At 40.7% G+C, this 22,995-nt stretch overlaps 1 protein-coding gene across 1 annotated transcript; it reads left to right on the top strand.

Annotated features, from left to right (window-relative positions):
* Positions 1–3,293: 3,293 nt before the first annotated feature.
* Positions 3,294–21,591, top strand: LRRC58 (leucine rich repeat containing 58; the record flags this gene model as incomplete). Its single annotated transcript, XM_080696370.1, has 4 exons — positions 3,294–3,793; positions 16,826–16,954; positions 17,622–17,899; positions 21,383–21,591. 4 exons carry the CDS (start codon positions 3,294–3,296, stop codon positions 21,589–21,591), a joined length of 1,116 nt encoding a protein of 371 aa, XP_080552496.1.
* Between the last annotated feature and the right edge of the window lie 1,404 nt (positions 21,592–22,995).

Here is a 22,995-nt window from a genome sequence, read left to right as displayed (position 1 = left end):
GAAGCCTGGTTTGGGGAAAGAGATTCAGGAAGCCATCTTTATTAATTCTACAGCAAGAACAAGCCAAAGCAGAGGCAGGAACTGCTGATAAACAAGCAGGCAGATCTTAACCAACTGGCTGAAGACTTAATATAGGTTCTGATAGGTCAGGTCCCTCCCTTCCCCCACAGGACCCCACAGCAGGAGGCAGAACTCAGAAGCCAGAAGCGGAGATGGAGATGTTGGGAGACTTCAGGTGTCCTGGGGCACACTCTTAATGCGGTGGGACTGGCGATGTCAGGAGAGGACCGGCTGCTAGCTCCACCCCAAGACCCCAGCTACATAAATACCCTCACTTCCTCTCTGAGGGTGACTGCCTACCGACTCTGCTGACTGCATGACTCTGTTGCTCAGTCATCAGTCCCTTCCCCAAAGGTCTGCAGACCTCACCCGAAGGTGCCGTTTGATTAGAGGCCTTTAATATTTGGCTGGTGTTTGCCTACTTCGTGACCCCCAACTCAATTTCAACATTACAGGTTCCTGTAAACATAAAGACTGAGCTGGGGGTGTGGTAGCCCACGCATGTTCTTCCAGCATTATTTGGGAGGCTGTGACAGAGGGATTGCGGTTCACAGCCAGCCTCAGCTTAGAAAGACCCTTTGCCCTTTGCAACTCAATGAGACCCTGTTTCAAAATAAAGAATTAAAGAAAAAAAAGGGGGGGGGCTGGGAGTGTAGCTCAAAGGTAGAATGCCTTTGGGTTCCATCCCCAGTACCAAAAAACAACAACAACAAAAAAACAAACATAGACTGACTCTGCATGATGGCTTAAGAGTACAGTTCCCTCTGTCTTACACAAGAGAGACACGTGTGTGTGTGTGTGTGTGTGTGTGTGTGTGTGTGTGTAAGAAAAATTCATAATATTTTCCCTACAATGTTAGGGAGATGGCAAAACCTGAAGCAATCCCAAGTTAATATGGATAAGTCAGAGTGAGAGGGATTCACAGTGAAGATGTTGGGGTGAGTTCTCAGCTTAGGAACTTGGGGTCTGCTGGGTCCTTGGCTAATGTGACAGAAAGGAATTTCAGCACCCACCAGTTAGAGATATACAGGTTTATTTGGGGAAAAGGGAAAGAAATACACATTCAAGAGAGAATGCGGGCCACCTCAAGATGAGGAAGGCATATTGGAAAATTCAGGGTTCTCTTCTTATAGGGGACTTTCGTGAGGGGTGGGCTAGAGAAGGTATGTGAGGATGAACTCAGTCTGGTAGTCCCAAGGCGGTTTATGGTAGGCAGGTGGTCTGGTCAGCCTTAGGGTGGATGAGCTCAGGCCAGTAGTCCTGAGGCACTTCCTGATGGTCTGTGGTCTGGTTAGCCTTAGGGTGGCTGATCTTGGATTGATTGGGGTCCTCATTAGTTAATTGATAGGTAAACTGGGATATCCTAAATTATAGGTTTTCTCGGAAATATTGTTAACTCTAGGATCTACAGGTTTCTCAAGAATTTATGGGAGAGTCAGGCCTGGGAAAGAGAACTGGTTTGTGGACTAAAGGCTGAAGCATTTCAGCTCCAGGATCTTATATTAAAGTTATAGCTGGGCGTGGTGGCGCACGCTTGTAATCCCCACGCTTGGGAGGTGGAGACAGAGGATCGTGCAGGTTCGAAGCCAGATGCTCTGGCTTAAGAGACCCTGTTTCCAAATTTTAAAAAAGGATAAAAATAGGTCTGGGAGTGTAGCCCAGAGGTAGAAGGGCTTCCAGGAACCCCAGTACCACCAAAAAAAAAAAGTTATATTTTTAATTTTCCTTCCTGTCTCCTTTCTACCTACTTATTCCTTCTATTCTACATCAGAAATAAAGAATCTTGTTTCCCAAGCTAAGCAACCGAGGCAGGAGGCAAAGAGATGGGTTGAAATAAGTGCTTTCAAAGGCTAGTTAGAATCAGAAGTGGTTGGAATGGGAACTTAGGTGTAGGAGGCAAGGGGTCTTGATACAACCTGGAGACAGGACAAGTTTTCTTAAGTGGTGGATATGCCATATACTTTCCCAACTCACTCAATCCATTTCTTCCCCTAAGCACTGCATGATTTTGTCCTCTGCCTTTCACATTCTCAGTCTTCCCACTGCCCATCCTGCTATGTCCTTCAACTAGCCACATACTCCATCGCCATTAGGGTCCACAGCCACTAAAGTTCTTTCTCTTCCCAAATGGTTTTTAGCGCTCTCGAAGCTGACTGGATGGTTTCAAGGCTCATAGCATGGAGGGCTGAGGTTGCTTAACGTAGACTCACCTGACTGCATTGAGGAGAGAAGCAAACATGGTAGGAGAGGGGCGGGTGGGGGGGGAGAGCTCCCTCTCGCCTTCTCTTTTTTCTTCTGCATTGAATTAACTCACCACTGAGCTATACTCCCAACCTCTTTTTTATTTTGAAACAAATATGGAACAATTAGGAGAGCCCCAGGTGCTCACTGAGGCCTCCCTCAGTGGTGCTCTCGTTGTGGAGGCCTGGGATGTTGGCTAGGAGTTGAACCCAGTTCTTCAACTTAACAATTAATTTATCTGTCTCAAATTAAGGAACCTCCTATATTGAATTTCAAAAGCATTCCTGGTTACTGTAACTTGGTCTCAAAACTACAGAAATGCTCCTATAATTACAACGGGCCAAAAGTCTTTATATTACTTCTATTACCCTTAAAAAAAAAAAAAACCGCAATCCTATAGGGCAAACACGGCAAGTATTATCCACACTGTGCATGGAGCAATTAAAATCAAAGACTCAAGGCTATTTAACAGCGGGGAGAGGAGAGGGATTTGGAGTAAGGATCCAGGGGTTCTGATTTCTAGCCTAGCTGACTTCGCCCTTGGAAGAGGGGTCTGTTCATCCCCGGACTTTAAATTCCTGGGATTTGCTACCACGTCTGTGTTCTCTCCGACTAGAGACGAGGAGCCCCATTTCTACTTCGAAGACAAAGAAGGCGGAGCGCTCTGACGCACGAACCTTAAGGCCAGGTCAGCAAGACCTTGGGCTGTTTACCGAGGCGGCCCTGGAGTCCGGGGACGCGCTATAAAGCGCGGCCGCCGAGCTCGGCGGGGCGCAGAAGCCTGGGCGCAGGGCCGCGCGGCGCGCCACGAGGGAAGCCCCGCCCCCGAGCGGCGCGCGCACCCAGACGAGGCGTCACGTGACGCGGCCGGGCGCACGGATTAGCCGCTCGCCACGCCACTTCCTCTGCCGCGCGGCGCTCGGGTTCCGGGGCGCCGCCGAGCTCCGGGGCTGCAGAAGCCCGCGCCAGGCAGGCGCCGCGCGGCCGCCCGGATGGAGGAGGCCGTGGCGGCGGTGGCCTCAGCCGGAGAGGCCGAGCTGAACTGGTCCCGCCTCAGCGTGTCCATGGAGACGCTGGAGTCGGAGCTGGAGGCGCGCAGCGAGGAGCGGCGCGGCTCGCGGGAGGCGCTGCTGCGGCTGCTGCTGCCCCACAACCGTCTGGTGTCGCTGCCGCGGGCGCTCGGCAGCGGCTTCCCTCACCTCCAGCTGCTGGACGTGAGCGGCAACGCCCTGACCGCGCTGGGACCCGAGCTGCTGGCCCTCAGCGGCCTGCGCACGCTGCTGGCCAGGAACAACCGGCTGGGCGGCCCGGGCGCGCTGCCCAAGGGCCTGGCGCAGTCGCCGCTCTGCCGCAGCCTGCAGGTCCTCAACCTCAGCGGCAACTGCTTCCAGGAGGTGCCCGCCTCGCTGCTGGAGCTGCGCGCGCTGCAGACCCTCAGCCTGGGCGGCAACCAGCTGCAGAGCATCCCGGCCGAGATCGAGAACTTGCAGAGGTGAGCGGCCCCTGCTGGACCTGCGCCCGGGCTCTGTCACGTGTGGCTGTCCTGCAGCTCTCCTTAGAACTGCTGAGCGCTCTGTACTGCCCGGCCGTCTCCGCGGGGTGTAGGAAAGAAGAATAGCACAGCGAGTGTCGCAGTGTTTGGTTCTTGTCTGTGTCCCGTGCAGAATTTCGGAGCAGTTTTGCTGTCTTATTTCTCGATCTGGGGGCTGGCCTCGGTTGGGTGGGGGCTGTGTATGTGTTACTCGGGATGGAACTCGGGGGCATTCTACTTCTAAGCTACATCCTCAGCTTTATTATTTTATTTTGAAACAGGGTCTCACTAAGTTGCTGAGGCTGACTGCAAGCCTGCATCCTCTTGTCTCAGCCTCCCAAATACTGGGGTTACAAGCGTGTGTCGCCATGCCTGGCAGACAGGTACTCTTAAACAGATAGAAGTTTGAGTTTGTCACTAACTTGCACAAAAAGTCTTAGCTGGTTTCCATGCCTGTAGATCCATGTAGGTGCCTTTTAACACGGCATACAAAGAGCTCTTATCCGGCCCTTGCTTTTCACTTTCCATCTCTTTTCTCTGTAGCAATACTGAGTACCATTTGTAGAGTTCATTGAGCTGTGCACTTTCCCATTTTGCTGAGGAAGCAGGCTGCAGATGCTGGCACTGGCAGACACTCACTAAACGTGTGTTGAGTGGATGCAGTCTTAGTACGTGTGCGATTCCTTTTGCCTGGACTGTTATTTCCCTGGCATACTCGTGTTGGTTCTTCTAAACGTATCCCAGAAGTCACTTCTGCAATACCTTCTTCACTACTACCTGACAGCTATTAATTGTTGAACTGTCCTGGCCCTCTACCTCATTCATCTTAGCATTGCATATAATTCTTTGTTTATAGGAACTATTTGCCTTATATACTAGATTTTTCGGTAAAGGTATGTCGAACTGAATGGAAGGAGGAAGTAGAAAAACAATAATAAAGGTGCCTTGCGGGAGAGGGGAAGACAAGTGGGAAGTAAGGCACAGAAGTATCTTCCATCTGTAAAATATTTTCACCTGTTTTATTGAATTTTCAGAGGTAACAGAATGTTAAGGCCGAAAGGAACCTCAGAATTAAGTGTGGTGAAGACCATTAGCCTGGTAATAAGAACTCTTGGTTCTTAAGCCTTAAGCAAAAGTCATTTGCCATATCCTAACCATAGCTTCCTAATCTGCCAGTTGAGGGATTTGAACAAGCTGTCCCTTCATTTATTCTTCACCAGATATGAATTGAGTACTTGTATGTGTCAGGCACTACCCTTAATGCTAGGATGCATAATTCTGCTGCCCTGGAGCAGAGGAGCCAGGTGTCAAACAATTCACTATAAACCTCATTTAATGGTAGCAGCTATAAATCCTCTGAAGACATACAGAGTGCTTCAAGACAGGAAAACAGAGGGACTTGTCTTATTTTGGTCCTTGAGCAAGTGACATTTGAATTGAACTTTTGAAAATAGAGTTAAGAAGATTAGGGGAGCCAGGTATGGTAGCACACCCCTGTAATCCTGGTATTTGGGAGGCTGAGACAGGAGGATGGTAGTTGTGAGGACAGCTTCAGCAACATAGTGAGACCCTTTTTCAAAATAAAAAGTAAAAAACAAAAAAACACCAGGATGTAGTAGTAGAATGCCCCTGAGATTGTTCCCAGTTACCCCCCCCAAAAAAAAATGTACAGGGTACTTAATTCTATTTGCCCAGTTGAAGTAGAAAAATAGCAGAATGTATGAGAAGACTGGAGGTAAGAAGGGGTACTACCAAAATTTTAAAAGATGGGCATTGTACTAGAAAGTGAACAAGAGGGAACTTGCCAAATACACATTTGGACCAGTCAGACCCTGTTGCATCTTGAAGGTTGTGGTAAAGTTTGGGTTTTATTCTAAGGGCACATAAAATAGATAAGAATAGAAGGGTGGGAGAGAGATTTACAGGTAAAGTTGAGAGGCCTTGGTTCCTTTTAAATGTTGTATAATTCCAACCATCTCATTTGAATTTTCTTAATACACTAAGTGGAACCCAGGACAAGTATAATTTTCATCACAAGGGAAAAGAAATAGAAGTCCCATTTTTGGAATATTTACAATGCAGTAGGCCCTGTCATTAGGTGCTCTAAATATACATTCTTAATTTTCATGATGATTCTGTGATGTAATGTACTCCACTTTTTCAGATGAAGAAACAGGCTCAGAAGAATTAAGTCTAAAGATCACAAAGCCAGTAAATGGTAGAACTGTATTTGACCTCTGGAGTCTCTGACTCCAAACCCATTTTCCATGGTGGTAAAGTAGGACTAGAACCTGAATCTTTGATCTTCTGTTCTGTTGCGTATGTGATCAGGAAAATTGGTCCACATCGTTTGCCTGGTTGACCTGATTTTCTGGCTAATCTATGGTGATTGGGCATGTTGTCTTTGGCTCCGGTCATTTGTAGACTCTTTTACGTCAGTGATTTTCTTTTTCAGTTGTATGCTCTATTTCTCTTTGCTGATAGGAATCAGTAATGATTAAGGTGATAAAAACCTCTGGCTGAGTGTAGGCTAAAAGGGTCATGTAAAATTATATTCCTAAAGGTTGAAACAGTTTTGACAATGATTTAATTCACCTCGTGTGTGTGTGTGTGTGTGTGTGTGTGTGTGTGTGTGTGTGTGTGTGTGTGTGTGTTACTGGAAAGGGAACCCAGGGGCATTCTACCTCTGAGCTATATATACCCCCAGCTATATTTCATATTCTTTATTTTGAAACAGGGTCATATTGAGTTGCAAAGGGCCTCCCTCACTAAGTAGCTGAGGTTGTCCTCGAACTGCAATCCTTCTGGCTTCGCTTCCTAAATGCTGGGATTACAATAGTGCACTACCTCTTTCTTTTTTACAAATAAAGAAACTGCGATTTCCTGTTAGTGACTGCTTGAGGCCAAATAGTGATAGTGAGAGTTCTGTCCTATCTTCAGAGACAGCTAACTACCCATTACTAAGATAATGCATTAAAGTTTCAAAATCACATAGGTGGAGGTTCAGTCACTAAAACCCTAAATAGCTGTTCAAGAACATCATCTTCTCTCAGAATGTACATGGGTTGTCTAGGTCTCACTGGTAACTCTTATATATGTTGTAGACTGTGCCTTGCACTTTTGTGTGTACACAGGCTCAATATTGGAACTTGCACATGCTAGGCAAGCACTCTACCACTAAAGTATGCCATATTGCTTTTTAAACCAAATCTAGAATTCTAGCACATTGAGAAGATTATCTACCCCCTTAAAGAGCAATTTAAAAAATTATGAGGACAGTATATAATCCATCAAAATTTCCCCTTTCCTCCCACCCTTCATTATTGCAGGAAGGAACAACAGATAAATATTCTTGGCTTAGTTGGTGTCATTGACCTTTCCAGATTTAGCAGGGTGTCTTCAGGTATTTTTTATTGCCCTGTTAATCCTTTCCACTAGTGGCTAAATCTTAAGGGGGAAAAGGTTTCTGAAAGATTACTGCCAAAGTATAAGTGGATATTGAATTTTTTTTGTGTGTGTGTGTGTGTGTTACTGGGTTCCTGGAAGCCCTTCTACCTCCAGGCTACACTCCCAGACCTATTTTATACTTTTTTATATTTGGAAACAGGGTCTCTTAAGCCAGCGCGACTGGCTTCAAACCTGTGCGATCCTCCTGTCTCCGCCTCCCAAGCGCAGGGATTATAAGCGTGCGCCACCATGCCTGGCTGGAATTTTTATTTGTTATAATTGGCTTCATTCCCCTGGAGTAAATTTAGATATCAGTGTGAAACATAAAAATATGGATATAGAGTCTGTCTACTGAAATGTAAGGTTATTCTTCAGCAAATAAGTGTAACTTTTATGTGGGCAAATTTGTTGTTTTATAATATTGAAAAAAAATACTTGTATTCTACCTGTTCTACTGAACTCTTATTACTGTCAGCTCAGACACAAAGAGTTTAAATTATCACCCACAGGGCAATATATTTCATTTTTGTAAACAAAAGCTTAAGTGTTGTTTGATATCCAGAATGTCAGATATTTGGAGAGTTTCATGCTACCTTCCCCTAGTCTTTTCTCAAGTAATGCCTTTCTTTTTCTGTTTGTGACCCCTCGCTAACCATCTGTTTGATGTGGCTTTAGAAGATAAAGATAGGAGGGTTTTGCCAAAACAAAAGCTAAAAATTAATGCCCTGGAATGTTTTGAAACTAGTATACAATAGGTGGATATATTAGGAAAGAGACAGGTGACCTGATAAATGGATATATAGAACATGGTAAAGTTTAGACTCACACATTGAGTCTGTGACTCTCAGCTTCCCTCTGACTCTTTCCTTAGTTGGGGACAAGCACCAGGAGATAATACCTCTACTCCTGTTTCTTGGGGATTTATAATGAATGTGTTTTAAAATCTGGTAAAGAGAGCCAGGCGTGGTGGTGCACGCTTGTAACCCCAGCATTTGGGAGGCTGAGACAGAAGGATTGCAGTTCATGGCCAACGTCAGCTACTTAGTGAGGCCCTTTGCAACTCAGTGGGACCCTGTTTCAAAATAAAGAATAAAAAATAGGGCTAGGGGTGTGGCTTGGAGGTAGAATGCCCCTGGGTTTCATCTGCAGTACTGCATAAAAATAAAAATAAAAAAGTAAAATCCTTTGAAAAGCTATAGTATTGAAAATGATTTACTATGGAGAAGCTATTTCAAGAAAACTATTTAAGAAAATGTATGAGTCAGGCATGGTGGCGCACGCTTGTAATTTCTGCGCTTTGGAGGCTGAAACAGGAGGATCATACAGGTTTGAAGCCAGCCTCAGCTACTTAGTGAGGCTCTCAGCAACTTAGTGAGACCTGTTTCCAAATAAAGTATAAAATAGGTCTGGGAGTATAGCCCGGAGATAAAAAAAAAAAAAGCCCCTGGGTTTCACAGTGATACCACCAATAAAATAAAATAAAAAGAAAATGTATGATTTTTATTGTTCTATGTTTATCTGTTTTCTGCCTCTTTGTATATCCCTGTCTCACTTTAATTCCATGATTTCCCTTTAATCAGCCATGGGAATAGGTACATTTTTATTACATTAAATATCATCTTTATTTGGATGAAGAAAGAAAAAGTATTTTCTACTTGTACCTGTGGTTAAATTTTATTGGCACTCTGGGGGCCTACTGTTTTTTGTTTTATTTTGTTTTGTTTTGTTTTTTAGTGGGGTTATTGCCTCTTAATAAAGAAAGGTACCTATTTTCATATTCCTGAGGATCGGAAAGGTGAACTTTCCAAGAAGCAAATTTCTGATTGGTCTGTTAACACCTAACAGAAAGGAAAGGAGGAATATTTTAGTGAGTAATTTTTCTATTTTCTCTGTTTGCCAAACACTGAATTTTTCTGTTTGTCAAACATTAAAAGAATAGATTTATTTCATCCTCGATTAACAGAGTGGTAGATTGTTGGCAGACACAAACTTAAACACTACAGATTTACTTTAAATTTAACTATATATATTTTTTTTCTAATTATAGAAAGGCATGTGTGGAAACAGGGTAGCTTTCAAAATTTAACTCCCATAAATCATTTAAAGGTTTCAAGTTCCTAGAACTTTGGAAATAATTTGAGTTTGAAAGTGAGAAATAAGCTTGACAGTGTAAGTTGAATATTGTGTAGTTTGGTTAGTGATACACATCAATTGCAAAAGAGAATTTATAGTACATCATTTCAAAATCATGGGCATGGTTGTATTTTAGAACTTAAAAGATCTTTCTCTGCCAAAGTCACAGTAACTGCTAGTCTTTGGCATTCCTTTGAGTACCTCCTCTGCTGCTTCCCAAAGCATTGAGGGAACATTGAGTAGTAGCTAGCCATCAAAGGCTTAATTCCTCTTGGCTCCTGACTATCTTAGTAACTTTAGGCTGCTACAACACAATACCATAAACTGAGTGACTTGGAAACAACAGGAGTTTGTTACTAGCAGTTCTGGAGGCTGAGAAGTCCAAGATAAAGGTACTGTCAGGTTCAGTGTGTAGTGAGGACTTACTTCCTGGCTCATAAACTTCAGTCTTTTCTTTGTGTCCTCACAAGGTAGAGAAAAGGGCGTGTCCTCTCAGGACTATAGGTGACTGATCCCATTCATTGTTGGCCCTACCCTCAAGACTGCATCTAATCCTAATTACCTCCCAAAGACCTCACCTCCTAATAACATCACCTTAAGGGTTAGGGTTTCAATACGAATTATGGAAGGATGCAAGCATTCAGTCTATGACACTAATCTAAGCAAATATGACAATATTTATACTTGCCCTCAGATTCACTCTTCTCTTTCTTTACTTTTTCTTTTCTCCCCTACTATACCCTATTACCTGTTGTATTTTTAACTATTGAATCTGTTATTAAAAATACTTACAAGTTTGCTAAACTGTTCCCCCAGTAGTCTTCTCATTAAAGGAGTCCCCTACCAGGGTAATTTCTGATATTTGACTTGTAAATGTTCGACTCAAGTAGCTCTTATTGAAAAGTAGGGGTTTCTGAGTATCTGAGCATTAACTTGTAAAATCAAAACACTCCATCCAGGATCCTTTTCCCACCAGTATTTGGGCACTTACATGTAGGAGACATCAATCTTGTAACCAGACAGTTGATTATTGCTACAAGATATTCTTTGAAAAAGAAATAATGTATCAAAGTTACTTGTCTGCTTATTTTTCTAAGCATTAAGAGTCTGGAGAGACATGCAGTCTTGAAAAGCTTTACATAATCAGAAATAGAAATGTGTCGTTAATCTATTAAAACAAGAGAACTTCAGATTCAAGTTGGCTTATAGAATCAAAGAAGGCTGAAATTATGAAAGACAGAGAAGAAATGGAGGAAATTATACCTGAAAAAATAATAAGGGTGTCAGTAAATGACATTAAGATAAGTATGCTTACTAACTTCAGAGAAGTAAAGGAAGGAACTTCATCAATGAAACAAGGAAGTTTTAAAACAATTATGAAAACTATAAAATTCCTAGAAATGACCCCTTGTTTGTGGTTTTGCTTCCCTGTGTTTCAGTACTCAAGGTCAACTGAATTCTAAAATAGTAAATGGAAACTTCCAGAGATAAATAGTTCACAAGTTTTAAATTGCAACCCATTCTGAATAGGATGATGAAATATATTTGGTGCTATCCCACTCTGACCCACCCAAGATGTGAACTAGCCTTTTGTCCAGTTTACCGACTCTATACTTTGCCAATTAGTGACTAAATCTTGGTTATCAGATTGGGTAAGGTATCTCTGGGCTTGTGTTCAAGTAACCCTTATTTAATAATGGCCACAAAACACAAGAGTTGTGAAGCTGGGTATTTGGATATACCAAAGTAAGGTCATAAAATGCTTCCTTTAAGTGAAAAGGTTAAAGTTCTTGATCTAGTAAGGGGGAAAAATTGCATGCCTCTGTTACCAAGATATATGATGAAAAAATTTTTTAGCTGTTGTAAAAGAAGGAAAAAGAAATTCATGATAGTTTTGCTGTTTGATCTCAAGCCACAGAGCATGGTAAGTGCTTAGTTAAGATGGAAAAGGCAATGAATTATAGGATTCAATGCTATCCCTGGTTTCAGGCATACTCTCGGGTTCTTGTGGCCCCTAAGAATAAGGAACAGTAACCACTATCGTAGAATTTTATACCCAGCTAATTTTGTCAAGACTGATGGGGCAAAATAAAAGCATCAGAAAGTACTGAGACCAACACGAGCCCTTGCTGAAGAAACATCTTCTTTTTGTGGTTCTAGGAATGGAACCCAGGACTATTGTACCACCAAACAACATCCTCAGCCTTTTTATTTTTTATTTTGAGACAGTACCTCACTAAGTTGCCCAGGCTGGCCTCAAAACTGTGATTCTGCTGGGCGTGGTGGCGCATGCTTGTAATCCCGCGCTTGGGAGGCTGAGACAGGAGGATCGTGCAGGTTCGAAGACAGCCTCAGCTACTTAGTGAGGCTCTCAGCAACTTAGTGAGAACCTGTTTCCAAATTAAAAAAATATAAAATAGGTCTGGGAGTAAAGCCCAGAGGTTGAAAGCCTCTGGGTTCCACCCCCAGTACCACCAAAAAAAAAAAAAAAAAAAAAAAAAAACCAACCTGTGATTCTCCTCCTTCAGCTTTCTAAAGGGATTATAGGTGTGCACCACTGCTTCATCCAGCTGAAGGGACTTGTCCAAGAAAAACAAACTTTATAATAAACACCAAAAACAATGGTGAACAAGAAATCAGTAAAAGATATTGACAAATCTGGATGGTTGTTGATACAGAATAACACGCAAAGGAAACTGAAGGAGTAACTACTAGTAAAATAGAAATAGCAAGCTAGATGCAGTGGCTTATGCCTGTAATCCCAGTACTTTGGAGGCTGAGACAAGAAGATCACAGGTTGAAGGTCAGTGTGCCCGGAAAATAGCAAGACCCTATTTAACAATGGCAGGAGTTGTATCCCAGTGGTAGAACACCGCTGGGTTAAATCTCTAGTACCAGCCGGGCATGGTGGTCCACACTTGTAATCCCAGCATTCGGGAGGCAGAGACCTGGTTCACAGACAGCCTCAGCTACTAAGCAAGGCCCTTTGTAACTCAGTGAGACCCTGTTTCAAAAATTTTAAAAAGACTACAAAATAGGGCTGGGGGCATAGCTCAGAGGTACAGTGCCCCTGGGTTCCATCCCCAGTACTGTTAAAAACAAACAAACAAACAAACAAACAAAAACCTAGTACAACAAATAGAAACAGAAATAACATCTCTAGCTCAAGAAAATTGGGAGGAATGGAAAAAGGAAATGATGCATGAAGCGAAAGACTAAATGGTAAAGAACATACTGATATACAATATCTTAGTGGGAAACACAAGCCCAAATAACCAGAGAACAAATTGTGTCCTGTTTTAAGAGTTACGCTTACATTAACAATTCACCAGTAAGTTAAAAGATTAGAAAAAGATGTACATTCCTCCTGCTTCCACCCCTGCCTCACAGAGCTCCCCCCAGTACTTCTCTAGCTATTTATGATCCTTCTAAAGTATAAGTCAAGTTACATACCTAAAAGGAAATTCAAAATCCTTAGAAGGCTTTTGTGATCTGGTCCCCCAGGCCATCTCTCTGACCTTGTTACTACCACGTTCCCACCTTAATCTGATCTTCGAAGTACTGGGCTGCTGCTTCATGACACACAGCGTTTTTTGGCCTCAAGGATTTGGCCTCAGTCATTTCATTCATATCTCTGTTCAGAAGTCAACCCTGGCACCCTATCTAAAGAATCACCTTCATTACCATCTGATTACCTCCCTTTTCCTCAAGACTATCTGCATCATAGACAGGCATTTGTTCTCTTACCAGAGCGTAAGCTTCCTCAGATGAAGAACTTGATCTTATTTACACTGTAGTTCTCAGAATGGTGCCTGGCACATGGTAGATTTATGTGTTTGTTCATATTTTGGGGGTGGGCATTTTATATCCTATATTATACTACTCCATTTTAAAGAAGAAGAAGCAAGCAGCCGACCTAAGTTCTTACATTGGTAAGTGGTAGAACTGAATTGAATGAAGTACTAACAAAAATAACACTGGTAGGTATATCAGTAATCAGGGAAAGTAGATTTCAGGGCAAGACAGACTTAAAGGAACAAAGAAAAATATTATATGAATTAAGGAGCGCCCCAACAGAAAGTCAGGAACCTGAATGTACCTGCAGTGTAGCTTCTATACATCGAGGAGGAGAGCAGACATTGACAGAACTCTGAAGGAAAGAAGGAAAACCATGGTTATGATAGATTAAACACCAGTAAGAAAGCAAAATAATAAGCGAAACTATAAACTGGAATTGCTCCATTTACAAGGTTGGCACATTCTTTTAGTACATATAAACCATGAACAAAAAAGTTCAAAAAAAGACCACGCTGTAAGCTACAAAGAGCAAGTCATGTAGAACATATACTTAACAACAAAGCTCCCAACAATTTAATGAAAATTATCTAACCTATGAGAAAAATGGTTAAATTATATCAAGAGGAAATTTTCCAAAGACATAGAAATAAAAACATATTTTGAAAATGCTGAACTTCACTAATAATTAGGGAACTGCAGACTAAAAGTACAGAGTGGTACCATTTTTCATACCATCAAGTAGTTTTTATTTTTTATTTTATTTGTTAAAGCAGGTGTGCCGAGCGTGGTGTACACGCTTGTAGTCCCAGCATTTAGGAGGCTGAAACAGGAGGGTCACACAGGTTCAAAGCCAGCCTCAGCTACTTAGAGAGGCTCTCAGCAACTTAGACCCTGTTTCCAAAAAAAATTATAAAATAGGGCTGAGGGTATAGCTCAAAGGTAGAAAAGCTCCTGCCCGCTCCCCCCATACCACTAAATATAAAGTAAATAAATAAATAAATAAAGCAGGTGATAATACTCAATTATTGGCAAAGTAATAGGTTTCTTAGCGCACTCAAATTCTAGTTGTGGATTTATAAATAGCCATAGTTCTGAAGGGCAATTTAGCTTTATCGTCAAAAATAGACCCTGTAAGCCTGGTGTGGTGGCGCACGTTTGTAATCCCAGCATTTAGGAGGCTGAGACAGGAGGATCACACAGGTTCAAAGCCAGCCTCAGCTACTTAGTGAGGCTCTGTTTCCAAATTAAGTATAAAATAGGTCTGGGAGTATAGCCTGGAGGTAGAAAAGCTCCTGGGTTCCACCCCCAGTACCACCAAAAATAAAAAAAAACCCAAAAAATAAAAATAAAAAATGTACCCTGTACTCTAAAATCTGTCATTCTCAGCCCTCCTTCATCCCAAACTCTAATTTGATGCATCTGGTTGGGGACTGTATTTTGTAGCTTTAAAGATACCCTGGAAGCCAGGTGTGATGGTACATACCTGTAATCCCAGTGTTTGGGAGACTGAGACAGGAGGATTGCAGGTTCGAGGACAGTGAGATTATCATTGACCTAGTGAGACTGTTTGCAAATGAAAATTAAAAATAGGGCTAAGGTGTAGCTCAGAGGTAGAACGGTCCAGGGTTCACTCCCCAGAACCACATTTTTTTTTTTTAAATGCTTGGAAGCCAGGTATAGTGGCACACACTATAATCCCAGTGCTTGGGAGACTGAGACAGGAGGATTACAGGTTTGAGGGCAGCCTCAGCAACTTAGCAAAACTCTTGGCAACCTAGCAAGACCCCATTTGACTGGCAGTGTGCCTTGAAGGTAGAATGTGCCTGGATTCCATCCCCAGTACCGGAAAAATAATGATAGCCCACATGATTCTTACCAGAGAAATTTGGGTAATAGTTTAGTAGGCTCTTTGCTCCCATTTTCAAGGTGTTTTGAAAGAATAATTGTTGTCCTGAGCAGATTTAACAAAAATGGAAAAGATCTGTGATCTAAGCAAAGTGACGCATACCTATAATCACAGTACTTGGGGGGCTTAGGAGCATACCTATAATCACAGTACTTGGGGGGCTTAGGAGAATTGATGGTTCAAGGCCAGCTTCAACAATGTAGGGAGGTTCTTCACAATTTAGACCCTGTTTCAAAATAAAAAAAATAAAATAGGGCTGGGGGTGGGGTTTACAGGTAGAATGCCCCTAGGTTCAATCCCCAGTATCACACACAAAAAAAAGAAAAGATAAATATGCATATGTATACTTTAAAAATTATTAGCCGGGCATGGTGGCGCATGCTTGTAATCTCAGCATTTGGGAAGCTGAGAGGAGGATCACAGTTCAAGAACAGCCTCAGCTACTTAGTGAGACCCTTTGCATTTCAATGAGACCCTGTTCAAAATAAAGAATGAAAAACAGGGCTGGGGGTGTAGCTCTGAGGTAGAATGCCCCTGGGTCCCATCCCCAGTACTGCAAAAAAAAAGTTATTTTTACATATTATAAGAAACATGTATATGTTAACATATACATACGTGTGTGTGTGTGTGTGTGTGTGTGTGTGTGTGTGTGTAAGTATATATGGGGAGAGAGAGAGAAAAACAGTAATTTTGCCACCCCTGGAAACATATTTGGAGGTGTCTTTCTGTAGTCATCAGAGAATAACATTTTAACCCAATATATGCTATGTTAATTTATTCATAATAAACAGAATAAGCCAGGCATGGTATCTCATGCTTGTAATCCCAGCACTTGGGAGGCTGAGACAGGAGGATCGCACAGGTTCAAAGCCAGCGTCAGCTACTTAGTGAGGCTCTCAGCAACTTAGTGAGACCCTGTTTCCAAATAAAAAAATATAAAATAGGTCTGGGAGTATAGCCCGGAGATGGAAAGCCTCTGGGTTCCACCCCCAGTACCACCAAAAAATAAAAAAATAAGTAGAATAATTATCTAGAACTTTAACTTCATGGTAATGGCCAGTTTTACATATAATCAGCTTCTGAGGAATCCATTTGCTAAAAGAATAGCAAAGAAGAAATGTAGAGGCCTCGGATGTGGTTTTGTGCTTTTTTCCAAAAAAGGCTAATGTCTTTTCACCCTATCAATGCATCAAACCAAAGTATACCAGCATGAAATTCAGAGTTTCTGTAATCTTGTCTCTGGATTGTTCAAGAAGAATTTTCCTTTTCCCTTAAATGGTATGCCCATCTAACCTTTCTCTTTCTTCCCATCTAAATGGGCTAAATTCATAGCCCGGATGATGGAAATCATTACACTTTCTGGAAGCTTTTTCTAAGGAGAACTGCTGTGACTTTTTCCTATTTCTCCTCTTTTTTAACTCCTATGTCATTTGTGAGTTATTTTTTCCTAATTTGGTATAATCACATAATGCTTATTTTGAACTTGTTTTGTGTTTGTGATACTAATACTAGTGTGTCTTGTCTGCTTGCCTATGGATGGTGTAAGCTCCCTGAAGAGCTTTTTCTAGAGGCAGAATAGCACATTGCAAATCTTAAGTAAAGTATTTGCTGAATGAATAGATGAAAATTTTATTGTAGTAGAGACAATAGAGTCTCTTGTCCAACTTATGTTTGTTTACTTTTTTGTTTTTGTTCATTTACTTTTTCAGTTTAGAATGTTTATATCTTGGAGGAAACTTCATCAAAGAAATCCCACCAGAATTAGCAAATCTGCCTTCTCTGAATTACTTAGTATTATGTGACAACAAAATCCAAAGTGTGCCTCCTCAGCTTTCACAGTAAGTACTTTCAGCAGTTTATATATACACACAAATCTGTGCTTAGGAGTTATCATCTTGCATTCACTCACATGCTTTGGCTATACGAAAGAGTGAGGTATTTTCAAAGTAAATGATGTGATAAGTACAGCTCTGAGGTGTTCTGTGAGTTGGGTTATTTCTAATTTTACTTTTAAATGCTCTGGTTTATTGATCAAAATATTTGTTCAGCTTGTTTTGTGTAATCAAAAATAGAATATTAATTTGTCATAAGTTTCCCTAAGTTTTTTGGGACTTCTAGTGATTTTGTTTTTGAAATGAAACATTTCTGTTCCACTGAGGCTTTATTACATCTGAAATCTTTCCCTTTTTTAAAAGGTATCTGAATCATAAAGCAGAATCTTTAAATATAACTTCTCAGCTAGCACATTGGAATATTTTCTAAGTATTCTAAGCTAAGATTCCAGAGGCAAAAGCCTTTCATGACATTTACAAAACTGCCCTCTGATCTGATTTTAGCACCTTTCAATTTCACTTTCATAGACCTTAATCGTAGTTGCTCGTTCTTATGGGGAAGTCAGACTGCTCACACACACACACTCACGCGTATGTACCCATTTAATTTTCTTGGTAGCTGTCTTGCTCATGCTGTTGGTTTGGGCTTTTTTTCCCCCTGCCTTCATTCTAGGTTACATTCGCTTCGTTCTCTCAGTCTTCACAATAACTTGTTGACATACCTGCCCCGAGAAATCCTCAACCTTATTCATCTAGAAGAGCTGAGTTTACGAGGAAATCCATTGGTTGTTCGTTTTGTCAGGGATTTAACCTATGACCCTCCAACTCTCCTGGAATTAGCTGCACGGACCATTAAGATCCGAAATATTTCCTACACTCCCTATGATCTTCCTGGGAATCTTCTTAGGTACTTGAGTTTAGCCAGCAATTGCCCAAACCCAAAGTGTGGAGGTAAGTAACTTCAGCATTTATATTATCTACTTACTTAGATGTTTTTAAATTTTAATCTAAATGTTGTTTTAATTAACTACAATTTCAGAGAAAGGCAGTTTCTTTTTTTTTTTTAATCTTTTTTTTTGGGGGGGGGTGTACTGGGAATGGAACCCAGGGGCTTTCTACCTCCAGGATATACCCTCGGACCTATTTTTATATTTTATTGGAAACAGGTTCTCACTGCTGAGGCTGGCTTTGAACCTGTGATCCTCCTGTTTCAGCCTCCTAAGTACTGGGATTACAGGTATACCACCACACCCAGCTTTCTTTATCCTTTTACCAGAAAGTAAGACATTTTATTCTCTAAGGATATCTTGCATACCTCTTCCTCTTTCTCTCCCCCTCCCCTCTTTCTCCCTCTCCCCTATCTCCATCTCCTAACTCCTTTTTTCTTTTTCCTTCCCTTTTTGTTCTGTCATACTGAAGATTGAATCCAGGGGCATTCTACCTCTGACTTATACCCCTAGCCCTACTTTATTTTTTATCTTGAAGCAAAGTCTCACTGCCCTCAAACCTTGAGATCCTCCTGTCTCAGCCTCCCAAATACTGGGACTAGAGGTGTGCCATGGTGCCTGGCTTCTTCCTTTTCTAAATTATTTGCATAATATTTTTAGATTCAACACAAAAGACATAGGAAATCTCATTCTCTCTTGGAACAATCATAAGATTCTAAAGTAAGGTGGTAAAATGAGCGAAACAAAGGAAATGTAAACAGCCTAATTATTTAGAAGGTTTCTAGATTGAGCACAGGGGCACACACATGTAATCCCAGTACTTGGGAGACTAAAACAGGAGGACTACAGGTTTGAAGCCAAGCTCAGCAACTTAGCAAACCTCTTAACAATTTAGCCATGCCTTGTTTCCAAATATAAAATAAGAAATAAGACTAGGGGTATCGCTTAGAGGTAGAATGCCCTTGGGTTTGATCCCTAGCACCACACACAAAAAAATTTTTTTAATATTTTTTAAAATGTTTCTACAATGTTTTTATACCTTTCATGTTTATTTAAAGGATGCATTTTTAGACTCACCATTTTTATTACCTTTTAAGGGTTTGACTTGGGATATATGAAAATGGGCTGAATGCATTGCAATTTAAGGATGTACCCTTGAACATTCTTTTAGATTCATAGTTGAATTTAGAGCATTTGGAGGGGATTAAACAAATGATAGAATGTAGGGTAGTGTAAGGTAAATATTCCAAAAGTTTTAAAAAGCCAGTGGAAGTCAAAAGAGAGAACGTACATTTCATTAGGTCTCAAAAAAATGAGATGGCTCCTAACGGATGAGCTAAATTTTACTAGGGTACGATGGAGGGTAGATTGAGGATAGAAGTCCTTTCAGGTGGGAGAGCAAGGCGGAAGCAACCGTGTGGGGCAGGGCGTTGGGCAAGTGACAGCTTGGCAGTAATGAGAGAAGAGTGAAAAGGTCCATGCAGACCGGCTTGAAAAGGGCCTGAAGTTCCGGGTCATGTGGGTTGGAATTGGTGCCTAATATTGGGTTATTACATCTTGGCTTCCTCATAAAAGACTGCTCCTGGAAAGGAATGGAGGTAGAGAACAGTATGTAGTGTTGGAGGGCAAATGTACATCCTGCAGAACTGTTGCATAATGATAATTAAAAGCCAAGTGAGATTTTTCTTTAGTCTCTGTTATAGGACTAAAAGGAGAGAAAATGATTAACTTCCTCAAAGATTATTACAAAATTTAAAAAAGAAATGGTTTAGCTTAAAACAAAAAAGACCATACTCTGGATTATTTCTGGCTACCTGCTCTGAGAAGTAGAGATTATAGTTCTGAGTCTCATTAAAAGTGCACAACCCTTTCCTCTGTGGCCCTTTTTTCCTGAATTGGCTTTAGCATTCACTGGAAAAACAGGATAGCATTCACCAAGACCTCAGGCTAAATCTAGTCTGTTTTGAATCCATTTTTTTTTTCTGAAAATTGATCTCTGTAAGGTTTCTCTTTTCTCTAATAAATGCCTTATTGATTTATTTAATACAATTTTAAGAAATATTTTTAAATTATCAGTTTAAACCTGGTACAGTGGCGTATGGCTATAATCCTAGCACTTGGGAGGCTGAATCAGCAAGATCCACAGGTTTGAGGTCAGCATGCAAGTGACTTAGTGAGACCGTTTCAAAATAAGAAATAAAAAGAGCTGGAGGTGTAGTTCAGTGGGAGACTACCCATGGGTTAAATTCTCAGTACCACCCCCCCAAAAAATTACCAGTTTCAAATTTGAGATAATGTATGTAAAATGAACCATTAGACCTTTTCACCCTTAGATTCATTATTGAACTGTAAGTTAAAAGTAATTCTTATTCTGTGAGATATTTTCCTTTTGTATAGTCTGAGATCTTACAAATGACAGGATAGTCTGGTACTTTTTTGGCTTATAGTAACTTTCCATCTGTTGTCAAGAAGCTAATATGTTTTGGGGGATTTATTATCAGCATGTTGACTGACCAGTTTATTTAATACATCTACTTTCTTAAATTGTTTAAAGTAAAAACTATGCAAGGTTAGTATGGATGTATCAGAAGAGGGAAAAATAGCAGAAATCATTATTTCTTCTTTGCTTGGACCACATCTTTTCATTTTAGTCCCTTCTGTAATAAACACACAATAGTTGGGGAACTTAGGTAAAGGTTAAAATTACTCTTCAAAGAAGCAGTGGAACCCAAATACTAGATATTCTGGTTATACTACAACCATTGATGGCCTTTGTGTATTAGAGACGTATTCAGTATCTTTTTAAGATCAACTGAAACTTGGAGGCACATCAAGAGATCTGAGTACTAGCTTTAGTCAGTTGTGCGAGAGTTTTGCGTCAGATCATCAGTGAGTCAGCATTGCAGCCTGCAGATTCATGACCTGTGGACAGTGTGAGATGGCATTTTAGTTCTTCACTATCCCAGTCAGTATATAAGAACAGGCTACCAAAAGCCATTTCTTTCCTTCAAATTTTGTGTATAATAACTAATTCTTTAAAACTTTAATAAAGAAAGTAGGTTCTTTGTTTTTGCTATTTTTGGTTTTTTTTTTTGTTTTTTTTTTTTCCTGTTTTGCCTCATGAGTGTAGTGTAGTGCCAAGGAGGTAGGTTGGAGGGTGGAAGAAGAGCCCTTTAGACATCTGGTAACCTCCATCACCCTCTGTTCCCCAAGTCACCCAGGGAAAGCTGCTAAGTAAACAGTATCCTTTCTGACCCAGCTTCTTTAAGATAAATCTCCTGTCCTTTTCTTTGCATCCAAATCATCATCCCTAAGACCTTCCAATATTTGTATAGACAGTGCTCTAGAAGACTACTAGTTCTGCTGTTTAAGATTCACTAAAGAGAAAACTGTATGACATTTCTCTGGAATGCTGGAGAAAGAGTTGAAAAAGAAACTGTGGCTTTTGGCTTTGTAATAATTACTTTATATTCCTTCTTCCCTCTAGGAGTCTACTTTGACTGCTGTGTCAGACAAATTAAATTTGTGGACTTCTGTGGGAAGTATCGCCTCCCACTGATGCACTACTTGTGTTCGCCAGAATGCTCTTCCCCCTGCAGCTCTGCCTCTCACAGCTCCACATCCCAGAGTGAATCTGACTCAGAAGACGAAGCTAGCGTCGCTGCACACAGAATGCAGAAAGTTCTTCTTGGTTAAACAGAAGTTCTGGGAGTTGTGAAATACAAAAACAAAAAACTGAGCAAAGTTGATTAGAAAAGAAAATAGAGCTAGAAATTGACTAGCTACCCTAGCATCTTCATCTGGAATGTCCATGAAAAAGTCCAGGATGAAGTGAAAGATTTTGTGTTTCATCGATCCATTCAAAAAAAAAAAATGAATCTAGTTTCATGTTTGCATCCATTGAATATAATTTGCTTTGAATGACAGACAATTCCAAATTTTGCTGATTATTTGCTATTTTCACTCAAGTTTTACATGAATCACACAGAAGAACAGTACATTCTTCTACAGTGTAATAATAGACCATGAGTAGTGGACTTGTGGCAGTTGAGATGAAGAAAGGAAGAAATTATTAAGCTGTAATTATCACCAGGTCGTCCTTGTGTTAAAGTTGAACACTATACCATCATGTCTAGATTATAGACTTATTTGTATATGCTCACAGATGGTTACATAGGACCTAAATGTTTCTTACCAACTAACTGGTAAAGGAAAGAATATAACCTAAATGGAATATTCCAATTCTTTAGTTTTTTGCTATGTTCTGTATGGTTGTTATTAACCTTATGTAACCCAGCAATGACTGTTATAGTGCCTTAATTGTAACAAGGGTATAGAACTTACTCAAAGCCAGGCATGGTGGTGCACGCTTGTAATCCCAGCATTTGGGAGGCTAAGACAGGAGGTTCGCAGTTCAAGGACAGCCTCAGCTACTTAGGCCCTTTGCAACTCAGTGAGACCTGGTCTCAAAATAAAGAATAAAAAATAGGGCAGGGGATGTAGCTCGGAGATAGAATGCCCCTGGGTTCCATCCCCAGACCCACCAAAAAAAAAAAAAAAAAAAAAAAAACCTCCAGAAATAGTGCCATACTATGCAAAATACTTTAAAATATGCTTTAACAGAACTATATAAACAACTGTATTTTATAAACAGCTAAGCCCATAGCCATCCTAACCCTTTTTTTTTTAATATGCAGTGAGTGATCCCTTGTAAAAATCATTATACCTAATGGGAGGCCACCATCTTGATAAGTCTATTCATAAGACAAAATAATGATTTCGAATAGAAAAAACTAGAAGATATAAACTAGGAAAGCTTCCTTATGTCTTGAATTAAATGAGTGGGGGAAGTTTAAATTTTTAATGATCAAATATGACCCCTTTGCCTATGTTATATACTAAACTTTATATTTTAAAGGAAAACTAATACATGACAATGAAGATAAACACAATTGGGAGACAGAGTTATTGTGTTCATATACAATAGTTTCCAAGACTAGTTTAACCATGAAATATCTTCTGAAAATAAAGTACTGATGAATAGTAAAAAAATATTCTAAATAGATTATATCCTTCAAGTATAGAAGAAAAATAGTCTCA

Source organism: Muscardinus avellanarius (genome assembly GCF_963383645.1).
Source record: "Muscardinus avellanarius genome assembly, chromosome: 5".
NCBI lineage: Eukaryota > Metazoa > Chordata > Mammalia > Rodentia > Gliridae > Muscardinus > Muscardinus avellanarius.
This window is presented reverse-complemented; position numbering and strand designations above follow the sequence as displayed.